The following is a 14,592-nucleotide window of genomic DNA, read 5'->3' as shown; positions in this document are numbered from 1 at the left end:
TCACAGGGGAGGAAGCACAGGAGTTCCTTAGGTGAGGAAGCTGGGAAATTTTCCTCACTGGACAGAACAGTGTTAGCATCCCTGGAAGGTGAGAAGGCGTGGGATGTTTCAGGAGCAGCAAACAGCTACACTCAACTGGCTCATCAGGAGGGATGCTGAGATCAGGTCATGGATGACCTCATCTGCCACGTTGAGGCGTATAGGCTTCATCCCAGGAGCACCTGCAATGTCATGGGCTGACATGCGTCCTCCCAAAAAGATCTGTTGAAGTCCTAACCCCTGGTCCCTCCAAATGTAACCTCATTTGGAAATAAGGTCACTACAGACTTAGCGAGAGGACTAGTGAAGATGAGATCATACTGGAGTAGACTGGAGCCTCGAGTCAATAGGACTGTTCTCCTTACAAGAGAAGAGATGCAGAGATGCAGACCCATGGGGAGAATCCGGCCACTTGCCAAGGCAGCGAGGGCACTGGAGGGATGCAGCTGAAAGCTGAGAACCACCAGGGGTTGTCGACCACCACACAAACCAGCAGGGATGAGAAAGGATTCTTCCCCACCGGTTTCGGAGGGAGGAGAAGGGCCCTGGCCTTCCCAACCTGCAGATGGGGGGGGGCACTTAGGTCACCCGCTGTGTGGTCCTCTGTTGTGGCAGCCCCAGCAAACTGACCCAGGGAAAGTTTGGGGAAATCACTGTGCCCTGGCACGGAGAAGTGAGCTGGGGGGGGGGGGGGGGGCGGGGCGTGACCCTAGGCGAGAGGGAAGGAGAACCTGATGTTGGCAAGAGAGTGGGAGTCTGAGAGCAGCGCAGGTTGGGCTCTGGGGAAGGGGACCGGAAGGACAAACGGAGTGCACCTTCTAGCGCCGAAGGTTCTCATTCGGGACTACAGCACGGGGAATGGTGAGCGATAGCCACAGGGCCGGCCCACACTCTGTCTTTCTGGAATGTAGGGACAGGGGATGTTTCCATACTGATTTCCACCGTGCGTCCAGCTTTGTCCCCCATGCTGTCCCTTAGCAAAATGTGCAGTGGGGACTCGAGACATAAGGACAAACACCTCAGGTCTTCAAGATCCTGAGGTGCCTCGTGAATCACCAAAGACTTCAGGATATTTCATCGAATTATATTGTCTAATGATATTGTTGTGTGTATTTTACGTCATTCTAACTAAATTAGTTAATCAGAATTTTTCATGGACTGGGCGGTTCCTCTCCTCCAAACACTTTTTTTTTTTTTTAAAGGAATGTGTCACACCCTATATGCATAATAACACATGTGATGTTGCCAGATGCATGGATCTGGTCATAAGCAAGAGGCGGTTCCATATCGGCGAGCAGGGCTCCCATCTGGGTGATTTTATACAAATCCGTTAACACTCATCACTTCATCTGTAGAATGGGTGGCTGTCCTACCATCTCAGTGATTACTTGGAGGATGAAGACGATGTATGTGAAATCCTTGGTAAACCTTCAGCAGCAGACACAACACAGACTGGTTCTGGGAGGGCAGGGCAGGGACCTGAAGCCAGCTGCTGGGTCTGCATCCCGCCTGGGCTGCTTCCAAGGTGGGCCACTTACCCCAACCCCTGTGTCTCAGCTGTTCATCTGTGAAATGGGCAGAGCTTACCTTATAGGGTTGTTGCACATGTGAACCAAACAGTGTGTGCCCAGCTAGCCAATGGGCAGCCCCCAGTTAACTGTACAGTAGTCCTGTTTTTTCCTTCATCTCACATTAAATATTTTGCATTTTGAAGAAGAGGAAGTTAAAAGGAGCCAGGTAAGTATTTAAAACAGACAAGTATACAAAGGCCTGATATAATCTAAGAAGATCACAAGAACAGAATCTAATACCATTTTTAGCCCTGAGAAACCCAAAGTTTATTACATCACAGAGAACACTGTGATAAAGACATTTATCTTGGGAAAACCTTACTTCGAGGTTTCTGATCTTCGTGTAAATACTGAGCAATAAAAATGTAACAAAGGGAAAAAAGGATTAACAAGAGTTGTCACCATTGATGTAAAGATTGTAACCTACCATGTTAAAGGATAAAGTGCTAGGGTCCGTGTCTTCCACCGGCTCCTTTGCCATATGATCTGTAAAAAAAAAAACAAAAACAAAAAACCAAAAAAAACAAAACAAATGGAGAGTATTTTCTTTAAGAGCACAGATGTGTCCTTTGAGAATTATCTTCATATCCATGCAAGCTACCCTAGTCAGGCTTGAGAAAAATGTACTTTCAACCATTACTAGAAACGAAATAGGAAGGAATGGGGTCAGACGGCACCAAGAAAGAGATTAAGACAAACTTTATTTTAAAAAAACACCATACTTTGAACTCGGAGTTATATATAACCATGGATTATGCAAACATGGTAGCCATGACTCTTTGGTATAATTTGATTATAACTTTGAGCAGGGATGACATGATCCTGATTTCTCCTTCTCTCCATGTTTCCCACTCTTCTGTAATGCTTTTTTAAATTATTTAAAAATATTAAGCTTCTGGCTGTGGTTTAGGTAATTTAATAAAGTCAGCAACCTCCCGGGATCATTATCTAACAAAAAGTGATTTTGACTTCCCAAGATTTTGCTTCTTATTTACCACTTGTTGCATTTAAGAAATTGAATGAGGTTTTTTTTTGAGTTTTGCCTTTCCATCCTTCTCGTTCTGGTTCCTGGCTGGGGAGAGGGTGGTAGACGCCACCTCAAGTTCCTTCCTCCTACCCCTCCTATCACAGCCTTGTCTCAACAATTCCATTTTCACTACAGTGGAGCTGGATGATAATACTTTAAAACATGCCCCCCATCAGGGGTGCGGTATGTATATTAGCAGGTACCAACGATGGAATTTCAGGTCCACGGGCTGTGCAGGACCTGGGGAGCTGGGGTGTGTGTGGGGGGGGGGAGTGGTTTCTAAACGACCCTCAACAGGGTCTGTGCAGATACCGCCCACTGTATCTATGACAAGTTAGTTTTGTTTCCTACAGAAAAATTAGCATGAGAGGAAGGAAATGGAGGACATGGCTGGGAAAAGGGGCAGTGAGGATGCCGACAGCACAGTTAAAAGGAAGGCAGACTGGGCTTGGATGCGGAAGACCTTGGCTCTCCCAGCCATGCCGCCGCTGAGCAGCAGTCTGGCCTTGAACAAGTCCAGGGGTGTGACTTTGGACGAGCCTCGCAGTGTGACCTTGGATGACCTCAGTGCTTGCTGCCTCAGGTTCCTTCCCCTGTAACCTGCAGTCGGGGGGCCCAGGAGATGGATGTTCTGGTCAGGCCGGGGGTGGGCACCCCGTCCACTCCCCTCAGACCCTGACCCCGCTCTGGGTTGTACCTGAGCATGTCTCCAGAGGCTGTGAGGCGAACAGGAAGGGCCAGGCCAATGACAGCACCTCTCTGGAGGCCCAAAGTCTCTTGCTTTGGTCTGAAATCCCTGAGAATAGATGGAACTTACGATAGGAAGGGCACAACGAATTTAGGTTTCTCATCTTCTGAGGCATGGCCGCAAGGCGAAAGGGCAGTCGGGAAAGGCAACGGGCTCGGAACCAGCCGTGGAGGCACTTTCAGGGCCTTTGATCACGTTCTCTGGAGCCTCTGATGTGGATCAGACCGTGGAGAAAGTCCTTCCAGGCGCGATATTGCCAAGTTCGCTCACAGACCCAGGCCCCCGTGGCGCCCGATGTGCCCTGCCCTGACCCTGTGCCTTCTTCTGCCCGGAAAGTCCTTGTGGTTCGCACTCAACTGCCCTTGTTTGCAAGGCCCGGATGGCTGTGTACGGAAGAGATTATTTGGAGGAGGGCTGACCCTGGTTATCTGACACTGGCCTGGAGGTAGGGAGTTGTCCGAAAGCATTTCTGAGAGCTCTTGGAGCTGCACGGTTACAATATTTTTAAGTCTGAAATCAAATCGTTTATTTGGAAGCATTAAAAGGTTTATTTTTACAGGCCCCAGGGAACAACAGGGGGTCCCCCAGGCAAGGCTCTGATATCAGTTGAGATTTGAGGCACAGGAGGGGCCAAAACAGAAAGGGGGACCATGGGAGCTCAGGCCAGGGTGGCTCTCGGCTGTCGCTCTGCTGTCCCGGGCAGTCCCCTCCTCCCAAAGCCACCTCGCCTCTCCTGGATCGGTGACTCTAAGCAAGGCACAGACCTCCCCAAATTAGCTGGCAATTGACCAAAAAGGATCTCACTGGTGGCAGCGAGGATGATGTTTAATTTATACGAACATCTTCTGGAGAGTTCTCGAAAGGCATGAGGCCCAGGGTGAACTCACGCAGCATGGCCCTTGGAGAGGGCACCTGGCCTTGCTCTTGGAGACCGAAGGTGAGAGCCAGCGAGGTAGGCAGGCTGCACGATCACTTGTTTCTCTGTCCCTAATCTGTAATATTCATGGGTGAACAGAGAGCCTCCACATGTCCTTCCGGCTCTGAAGGTCCGTGAGTGGAGAGAAGCAGGGCCCCCGGGGGCAAAAGAGCATCTTCGGGCTAACGTCACTAGGACATAGGAAGCCGGTCCACAGCACCTTCATCTGAAATTCCACTAGAGCTCCCACTTACCTAGTGCCCAGCCTGTGCCTGTTTTCCACTACTTTCAGAGGTTCTAGAAGTTCATGCGCTGACCACCATTGAAAGTGGGGGAAATCTCTCTGTCCAGATTTTCCCTTGTCACAAAGATGTCAGTTATAGGAGATTAGGGCCCACTCTCATGACCTCATTGTAACTTGACTGCATCTGCACAGACTCTAATAAGGTCTTCCAAATAAGGTCCCATTCTGAGGTACCGGAGTTAGGACGGCAACAAGGTTTCTGGGCGGAAATGCAGTGCATAACAGCCCACTCTCTGGCCCCCCAAATTCATGTCCTTCCCATGTGCAAAATACCTTCACCCAACGTCCCCCAAAGCACTAGTCTTTCCAGCATTGACTCGAAGTCCAAAAATCTCAGCAGGCCTCATCCACTCGAAGACCCAAATCTCACCCATAGAATCAGAACCGCCGACTACATCCCACAGCTTCTTCAGAAGCAACAATCTCACATTTTGCAACACAGCCCCCCGTGAGCTGCCCAACAGCTGCGCTGTTCCGTCCTGACATCTCCCTTCATTAGTCCCGGCAGCCGAGGGCCAACAGTTCTGAGAGACAGTTTCTCCGAGGAAGTTCAAAGGCGGCCTCTGAGGATGTTCTTTGGAAGCCAATGAAGAGGGGAGCATGTCAGAGCTTCCTGCCCTTCCCGGGGCACCCAGAGCCAAGAGAGTGAGGCCTTGGGTGCTTTCTAGTGACGAATTCAAGGCAATTCTTCAAACTTGGGATTTCAGAGTCAACTTATTTTTCATTCGTGATTATTATTTTGTGTGTGTGTGTGATAGCTTTTCTTTTGACCTACGGCTGTTTTCATTCCTGGTTCTGAAGAAGCCCCAGAGTCCTAACCCTATTCAGGACTACAAAAGCTCTTAGAGCCGCAATGCTGGGCGGTGGTGTGGACACAGGATTCAATCTCTCCTCTTCCCTGATTCTGCAGCAGCCCCGCTCTGTCATCCTCAGACCTCAGAGCAGGGGCTGAACAAGTGGAGGAAGGACCAGGGGCTCAGGAAGGTGCCCACCTAAGAGTGACTGGAGGGTGGCCAGGCATTCAGTCAGGCTCATGCCTACAGAGGGGACAGAGCTGAAGAGGGGCCAGGGAAGGGGAGGAGGAGGGAAGAGAGGGGACAAAGGGACCAAAGAGGAGATTCAGACGAGGGGAAGTAATTGGGAGAGAGAGAAGAAAATCTAGAAGACAGGCATGTAAGAAAGGAAAAGAGATGAAGTGGGCATTGGGAAAGCACACCAGCAGGGAAGGAGAGAGGGAAGGGGAGAGGGAGAAGGGAGAGGGGAAAGGGAGAACTACAGCATGCCATGGCTCCCAGTGCCTCTGAAGAAGAGCTGGCTGGTCCGGCTTGTCAAACACAGCACTCATTCTCCGTCCTGGTTTCTGCTCCCAGTGCTACTGGGATTTGCCAGGAGGGCAGGCCGCCACCTGGGACCCACCTGAGCCCACAGGAAGGCTGGGAGAGGTAAGATGCCACCCGGCACCGTCCTGAGCTGCTCCCAGCCACCAGCCATGCCACGCGGTGCAAAAGGGACCCCAGAACAAAGGAAGGACACATGCCCGCATGCCGGTGGCCCTGGGCACTCAGCTCATTGCAGCGAATCACACCTCCTCCTCAACCCAGGCTTTCAAAGCCTCTTTCTTCGTTCCTGGCTTTCACGTCTGTATGAACATGAGCCAGATTTTATTCACCTCCGACAGACGATTCTGACTCATCCCGTGTTAGATTTTTATTAGTGGCAGAGATAGAGTAAGATAGCAATGCTGCAACCAGCATGACTACTTTCCTTCTATGTGACCTCAACAGTCTTCTACATTTTCTTAGTGTAAAAAGTTGTCTCTTTCCATGAAGCTCATAACGTGGTCTAATAGTATCTACAAGCCTTCATTAGATGCATGTGGAGATACAAATGTCCTCTTTTTTTAACCTTACAAGGTAAAGTCAGGGAACACATCTAAATGTATGAATACGTTTCTAAAATGTCAATCCAAGAAAAGCTTTTTCTGCCCGCAGTTTGAAGCGTATGTGGTGAAATTTGTAAATTCTTTCACTCACTTGGTGAGGCAATAAGGAGTTCACCCGGGCTTACTACGTGCCGAGCACTGTGTCAGGTATTCTAGCTAAACGGACGCACACCCCCTCCGAGAGCTTCAAGGCTAGCTGGGGAGAGACAGCAGGGATATAACCACAGCTAGAAATGGAGGCCAGTGCTAGATAGGAAAGAACAAGGTGCATGGAGACCGCATGGGGCTTGTGAGCTCCAGTCTGAAGAGTAAGTAGGAGGTAACTGGAGTGGGGAGGGGAGGAAGATGAAGAGGGTCTTCCCAGCAATGAGAATCACCTGTGCAGAGGCTCGGCGGCAGGGGGGACGAGGGCTCTCCAGAAGAAAAAGGAGGCAGTGTGATTGAAGGGCAGAGAGGCAGGGACAGAACAGGCAGCAGTCAGTTGGAGGGGTAGGGAGAGATGGATGTGAGGACTATGGACACCTTTTGAGGACTGAGAACTTGTTAGAAAACCAGTGCAGGTTTCTAAGTAGACAAATGACAGGAACTGATAGGTCTTTGAAAGGTCACTCTGGCTGCCTTTTGGCGAAGGGGTTGGTAAAAGGCAAGTGCAGGTGGGAACACACCAGATGGTGAGTGTAGGAAATCAGGTGAGGGCTCATGGGGACGTGGTCGGGGGTGTACACGTGGAAATGGCCTTTAACAAGTCCCACAAATCGGCACCCTCTGTAGCTTCATTACAGCGCTGGAGGGGTAGGTGGGTGTGTCCTGGAGCTTACAGAAATTACACGAGAAAGGAAGTCATTTTAGATCTTTTTTTTTTTTTTAACTGGAGGAACCCTCACCTTATTGATAGAATTCCAAGTGGGAATAGATGGACATGAGGACCTCTTTGAGATGTCTGAATATTTTCTTTGACATCTTTCCAAGGGACAAGGAGACCTCTACCTTAGGAGGCCTCTCCCCTCTTTGTGGCCGGAAAGATTTCACCTACAGACTTGCGTTCTTCCTCTTAAATTTAGTCAAGGAGACAGATTCCTTCCGAAGGACACCCTCCTATCATTCTACCCTCTCTTCATGCCTCACATGCTGGGATTTCCGAGACCTTTTGTTCCAGGTTGTGAGTATCCATTTTGGCAGGGCCAGGCTGACCAAGAACACCATCATGGGACATCTAGATCCTGTAGTGCCATTACATAAGGTCACCTAAGACTGTATTAGCCACCCTGGTGGTCTCGTCACACTATGACTCACTGAAACTTTTTACACATTGTATCACTATTAAGCTGTAGTTCCTGAGCCTCATCTTCTCTGGTGCCATTAACTTTTAGGGGTCCAAGCGGACCTTACACTTGTCCTCATTCAGTGGATCCCTGTATCCCCAAGATCTTTCTGAATGCCTTTCACCATGATCCTTGAGATCTGAGATCATTGTTGGTAAAATCAGGCCCAATACTTCTTGGCACTTCATCCATTAGGTTCTTAGAAGAGAAGGTGGATGTGGAGGTGAGTGGGGATCGGAGTGGGAGGATTTCTCTCTTCACTTCCCTTTCTGTTTTCCCAAATAATGGGTACGGGGGAGGGAAGGATATCCAATTTATTTATTTTCCATCTCCCATCGATACAATGTTTATCATTCCCCACTTGAAGAATTTAGATCTTTCTTTAGAATCTCCAGGAAACTCTCCCAAACCCAGCATACCACGATGCCAGTTCAGCTGTCTTCTGACTCACCTCCAGATACTGTCTCCTCCTAACCGCTCAAGCCACAGCTTAATGGTGGAACGTTCAAGCCCTGCCCAAGCCGAAGCAATAAAATAGGAAACACGTTTATCTAAGCAGTTACATGCAGTTCTGTACCTCCCTAGCCCTTCCAACCTCAGCAAAACAAGAAAAAGCCCCAGTGTGCTCCGGGAAATACATCATTCATTCATTCCTGTGTTCAACAGTCGTGGCGGATCCCCCCGGCCAAGATTGTGGGAAAGCAAGGACAGAGAAATCCTGGAAGGTGAAGTTTGAGGAGGATTTCAAATTCAAGTAAGAGATGAAAGAAAAATCTAGACTCCGTCCTCAGGTATGCACAGTATTTTAAATTAAGGCTAGAACTAGAGACCACTCTAATTAAAGGCCTCTACAGGTGGGATCTCACTGGTGGGATCCGGCTCTCGCTTTCGTGTATACTAGTTTACGAAATAGCTCTGAGGGTCAATATATGGAACAAAACCATTTAATAAAAGTTAAAACGAGGAGAGAAAAGGAGACCTGGGAAGGCATGTGAGTGGGGAGGAAGGAAGAGCCAGGGAGGAAAAAATGAAAATCACTCCTTGCGCTCTTGGCTGCCAGAGAGGTTTGAGGGACTTGTTTCAACCTGGGATCCCGAGTCCAGAACAAAAGCGGTGGGGCCACAGCGTGGGAAGAGGGCAGGAGCGTCCTCCGCACGCGTGGGGGTGACGAAGGATGGGGGCCAGCGCGCCCGCTCGCGGGGTGGGGTGGGGGGGACTTCGTGCCGCCCCCTCGGGGCCCCGGCGCTGCCGCCGTCCCCGGCCCGACCCCGCGCGAACACGGGCGCGGCGCTGTGTCCGGGGGTCGTCCCGGGGGTCGCGGGAGGCTGGGCCCCGACAGCCCCGCCAGCTCGCGGCCCCGCGGTTCCCGCTCCCAGGGAGGGCGCGGCGAGGTGTCACTTTACCTGCGCGCAGGGGGTCGTCCGGAGAAGCCATGGGGCGGGGTGGGGCAGACGGGCGCCCGAGCGGGGCTGCGCGGCCTCGGGGTCGGGGCTGGAGTGCGGGAGGCCAGGGAGGGCTGCTCGGGCGGCTCCTGCAGTTGCGACGCGCCCCTCCTCCTCCAGCACCTCCACCTCCTCCCAGACTCTCCGCCGCGTCCTCCTCGTGCTCACTTCCTGCTTCGGCAATTAGCAAAGCCCCTTCTCCGCGCCGCCGCCTCCCTCCCTCCTCCCTCCCTCCCTCCGGAGGCGCGGGCCTGGGCGCGGGCAGGGGGGCCCCCGGGGGGCCCCGAGCGTCGCCGGCAGCGGGCGTCCTTCCAGCCCCGCGCCCAGGCTCCGCGAGCTGGTGTCGGCGCGCGGCCCACGCGAGTGCTGTCCGGACTGGCTGCGAGGAAAGGATTAGCCCTAAAACCCGGCTGCAGTCTCGGGTCGCTTTGGGGGCTCCCTGATCGCGCCCGAGGCCGGGACGCAGCCCTCCCAACGCAGGCCTGGGCTGGGATGCCTGCCCGCGATCTGCTATTTAAACCGTCTCCTCGTCTTCAGGCAGGGTGGCACACCCGAATAACTTCGATCTGGATTTTTCTTTGTCGTTGGTTATTACATGACCTCCAGGGTAGGTGCTGCACAAAGGGAGTGAAAAGATACACACCCGTACGGCCATTCTAGAAAAGTAGCTCGGGGTTCTCTCGGAAATGCGGAATTGGTCCTTAAAAGCAAAGCACTACGGTTTAATTGAAAAGGGATTATGCACCCGTTACTTAAGTGAGCACAGATTGGGATCGTTTACCAAGAATATATTTAAAATAGTTCTGTTTTAACTAAACCTATCATCAATCATAAATCTATTACACAAAGGTTACAGGCAATTTAAATTGAATAGCAGTGTCTTAAGGATTTTAAATAATCCATGTCTGCCTTGGCACACGAGAATGGAAAGATGGGAAATGGTATGTAAGAGATAATAGCTTTTAGTATACGATAGCAGCAATTTATCGTAAAGGAGAGGCCTGCAGCTAAATACTCAGCTTTGAAAAATGCCGAAAAGCAGCAAATGTCTACATACCCTCTTGGTCACCAGAGGCTTGCTTTGTGCCTTTCATCATCTGTTTTGTAGTCCTGAGGCCCGTAGTGCTCTCTAGTTTATGTCTTATTCTCTGGAATATGCCATGGAAGAAATACCAGGCTCAAAGAAGAGGGTCCTGCTGGGTGTCTGAAGAGCGTACAACCTTAAATGAAGCTTTCTGGGGAATTTGTTAGTGGGAGGATAAACTTCCCTTTGGTCTGCTTCTGATAGGAAGGGAAATTTTTTTTAAGAGTATTTTCTCTTCGAATCTATTCTGAGGTTTGGTTTGGGGTTCTTTCTGACTTCTCATGACGATGGAATTATTTCCATCAGGATATGTCAGGAACTGCATATCAAATTGAGCTATCTTGTTAGCAACAGAAGCTCAAGCGTTGCTATAAAGCTGTTTTGCTTTTCAAAACCCTGAACTATAATTCATGTATCATGGCCATTCTTTATTATATCAAACAGAAGAGAGGTGGCAGAAATGCACTTTCGGGTTAATTTTTTTACAAGGAAGATTGACTATGGACCTAGGTTATTATTCCCTTTCATTCAGTTTCCCTGTACCTCCTTTTCTATGAATTGCAACCGTAACCCATCATTATCTTTATTGTTGCCACGTGCTTTGTGAACTATAAAGTGTACACTACAAATGGGAGCTTTTTTTTTTTGCAGTTTACGAAAAACTAATTTAAACACACTCATCCACCAGAGTTCCCAAAGGGTTCCCATACAAACTATTTCCTGTTACATTATGTCATTCTGCTTTTGCTTCTATTGCTGTCTAAATAGTGTTTTAAAACACTCTTTAAAATGGGCATTTTTTAGAAGATTTTTTTTCTAAAGATTTTATTTATTCATTTGTCAGACACAGAGAGCACAAGCAGGGGGAGTGGCAGGCAGAGTGGGAAGCAGACTCCCCACTGAGCAGGGAGCCTGATGCGGGACTCGATCCCAAGACCCTGGAATCATGACCTGACCCGAAGGTAGACGATTAACCGACTGAGCCACCCAGGCGTCCCTAAAGTGGGCATTTTTGACATTTCCTGATAGCACCTACATACTCATGAATCTCAGAATCATGATCAATGGTGATAGTGGGCTTGGTAATCATGGAGTCAAGCATGCTGGATTTGACTCATGGGCCTGTCACTGTGAGTTTGGGTTGCTTGCTAAACTTGCTACATATAAACCCAAGTGTGTAAGAATTTGCAGGATTGTGACAGTTCAGTGGAATAATGTGTATATAAAAATACCTAAACCAGTGTCTCTCACATAGTAGGTACAAATATACCAGCTCCCTTCCCGCCTTCATTCTGTCCTTGGAATTTCATCCGTTGGGCAAAGTTCCTACTGCCTTTGTTACAAGAAATGAACCGATATTTATTACAGCGTTGGTGCATAGCATGGATCAACGCATTGAGTGATAGCATTAACATACTTTTTGAACGGCCCATTGCCCCCCAAGCACCAAACAAAATGTCAAGCCCTGGGGAAACCAAAGTGAGAAGTCCCCAACTTTTAGGAGTTTAGGGACAGAAGAGATTTGCAAAAACTGTTTCACTGTAGAACCAGGGTAACGAATGTTTAAACCAGGAAGAGAGTGTGTGTGGAAGAAAGGCACTGATGATGTAGGAAGCCATTTGGCTGGGTGGTGTCTACCCTCAAAATGACAATTTGCCAGGAGAGCTTCCAGGCAAATTTGAGATCTTTATTCATGACAGTATGGCTACAGCCTTAAGTGGAAACAACAACAACAACAACAACAACACAAAAAAACTGTTGGTCTTGTGTCTTTTCACAGATAATGACAGTTATCAAAAATGTTATCTTTAAATGGGGAAAACAGCAGCTCAAAATGTATTTCATTTGATTCGTCACAGAATATGTTGTTTTTGTTCATTTTACACCATTTTCAGTAAGTGTTATTTAAATTTATGCAATCTGAGATAAAATGTTATATTCTTGAGGGTATGTGCATTGTATATAAATGAACCCAGCAAACTGGGCTCCCGGACAGGGTCTGATCTATATAAAAGTGGCTAGAGCTGTAATGATAGTGCATGGATTGGGGGCTATCGGAGGCTCCTTTTGTTCCAGAATGAAACACTGCCTCCCTCAGTTGCATTTGCCTGGTACAGCCTTGTGGAATTGCATGTGGTGGAAGAGGCCTAAATCGGAGTTAATACGTTCGCTTGTCTCAGTTGTGTCCAGAGTAGGGGACCTCGGCGGTTTTGCCATCTGACTGCTCATAATAATGCCCCAGTTTTCTTCCGGAGAATCACCATTCCCACTTTCAGTCCATGTGGTTAGGTGGTGGCAACTTCACCCTGACTCCTGACTCCAGCAGCTGGCATGTGACCCAGTAACGGTCTTTCAGAACATCACTGGGTGAGCCCGTGAGTCTAGGAGACGCTCGAGACCTTTGCTGGGTCAGTGGGGAGATGGGTCTCTAAATAACTAGCCCACTTGTGCACGGTGGAAGAAATGAGCAGAGCGACATGTTTGCCAGGGTGCACATCATAGAGAGCCTTGAATGCCAGACGAAAGCATTTGAGACTATTTTTTCAGGCAACAGGAAGCCAGGAAGCTAGCTTTGAAAAGCAGCATATGAAAATTGGTGTTTTTGGAGGATTAGTCGGGCAGCTGTGTGTAGGGTAGGGTGGAGGAAGGAGAGAACACAATCCTTGAGTGCATTTAATCTTTACAATTCACTGTAACTTATTATACAGAGTTGAATTTGCATCCTTATCCAAACATGAAGGAAACTCATATCGGAAAATTGTAAATGTTCTTTTGTTGCCTTTTGAAGCAGTCATTGTCTCACACGAAGTGATTGCTTTACAAATTTGCAGATGTGCGTTAAAATGATGTATTCCAAAATGTTAACAGAGGGACTAAAAAACTTATGTAAGTAAAATATTATCATTTTTGCTGATTTGAAGCCTATTTGACAAGGGGCATAGCATTCTGGTGCACATATTTAAACATGAATAATTCTTTTTTTTTTTGATGTGTAATCGCCATTTATTTTTTTTCTGGAGAACAGCTTTTCTTCAGTCCTTAAGGACTTAGCTCCTTACATGGGCTTTGGTGGAGGTCGTGGGGCAGCACCCGCAGGTCTAAATCGGGGTGGGGGTGTTCGGTCCTTCCGTGCTTCACGAGAGCGATTCCTGACTACCTTGCTGTGAATGGCACAACTCACACAATAATGTAGTTTCACATACAGCTTGGGAAGCACATAGGCGTCGAAGACACTCGCTTCGGAAATGTCCCTGACGGTGGCGGCCTCCACTATGTTCCGAATAACGAACTTCTTAATGGCCTTATCCTTGGGCACACAACGGGCGCAGTTGGTGCAGCGAATAGGCTGCACGTGGCCGCGGCCCTTTTTGGCACGACCATTATTCCTTCTTTTCTTGGTCATCTTGGTAGCGAGACCCGAGAGAGTAAACATGAATAATTCTTAAAGGTTCCTCTACTCACTTATATAAAAGCCCTTTTTCATACAGAAGATTGAATCTCCCTTGCCTACTCCTACCAACTTACTTTGAATTATTTACCATCCAGAAGCATGAGCTAGAAAACCAGTTTTTGTGCTGTGTTTAGTTTTCCACAAAGAGAATCGCACAGTGTGGATGATTCTCAGTATGGTGTGTTGCTAAAAACATTTCGAATGGATAGGAAGGAGGAGGTGTAGAGAGGTAAGGAGACAGGAGAAAAGGTATGGCTCTCTAATGAGCACTTTATTCTAGAATCTTCCTCCAGCCTCGGGATCTCACCACTCACAAGTGTGTGCTGGTGCCTTGATCTTACGGGCCATCATGCTCAGCATCTCCTAGCTGCTTTCTTAGTGAATATATATGTAACAATTTATTTCTTGCTCCAGATTTTGAGAGAAAAATCTGTTCAGAGGGATGAAATTTATATATTAAAACCTGAAACCCAACTAACTAAAGTCAGCTAGAAGAGATTTTATTGTTTCTGCTGTTAGAAGAGGACAGATGAGAAGAAAACCTGGTGTTATCGGTGACCAGCTAAAACTGGTATAGTAAGCACCCCAGAGCTTAGTTTCCTGTGTCGTGTACTCCCAGAACGTGGAACACAGGCTCAAGTTGGGGCTTGGAAATCTACAAAATCATCCATCGTTAAATAAATTATTTTAACAACTTGTCATTTAGAATTTATTCTGAGCTAAGACAAGTAGGTGGGCTTAGATCT

General features: G+C 48.4%; 1 protein-coding gene, 1 long non-coding RNA gene and 1 pseudogene across 6 annotated transcripts in view; 1 reads left to right on the top strand and 2 right to left on the bottom strand.

Annotated features, from left to right (window-relative positions):
- Positions 1–14,592, bottom strand: part of EDARADD (EDAR associated via death domain) — an 81,176-nt gene that overhangs the window by 48,758 nt on the left and 17,826 nt on the right. For 2 of the 5 annotated variants that reach the window (XM_078077750.1, XM_078077751.1), the window contains exon 2: positions 2,038–2,096. The exons of 1 other annotated variant lie outside the window; for it this stretch is intronic. In XM_078077750.1, coding sequence (XP_077933876.1) covers positions 2,038–2,091 — 54 coding nt within the window. In that variant the 5' untranslated portion in view covers positions 2,092–2,096. Of the gene's footprint in view, positions 1–2,037; positions 2,097–9,272; positions 9,558–10,368; positions 10,506–14,592 lie in introns of those variants that run through there. 2 more of the 5 variants (XM_036074111.2, XM_036074112.2) reach the window with 2 other exon arrangements.
- The window catches only part of LOC144382578 (uncharacterized), a 43,414-nt gene continuing 37,273 nt past the window's right edge, over positions 8,452–14,592 (top strand). Inside the window, exon 1 of the long non-coding RNA XR_013449771.1 lies at positions 8,452–8,660. This is a non-coding gene — a long non-coding RNA (uncharacterized LOC144382578). The remainder of the gene's footprint in view (positions 8,661–14,592) is intronic.
- Positions 13,369–13,836, bottom strand: LOC118524108 (small ribosomal subunit protein eS26 pseudogene; annotated as a pseudogene).

The sequence above is a fragment of the Halichoerus grypus genome, chromosome 7, assembly GCF_964656455.1.
Source record: "Halichoerus grypus chromosome 7, mHalGry1.hap1.1, whole genome shotgun sequence".
NCBI classification, from domain to species: domain Eukaryota; kingdom Metazoa; phylum Chordata; class Mammalia; order Carnivora; family Phocidae; genus Halichoerus; species Halichoerus grypus.
Note: the sequence above shows the minus strand (reverse complement) of the source record. Positions and strands in the feature narration are given on the sequence as shown.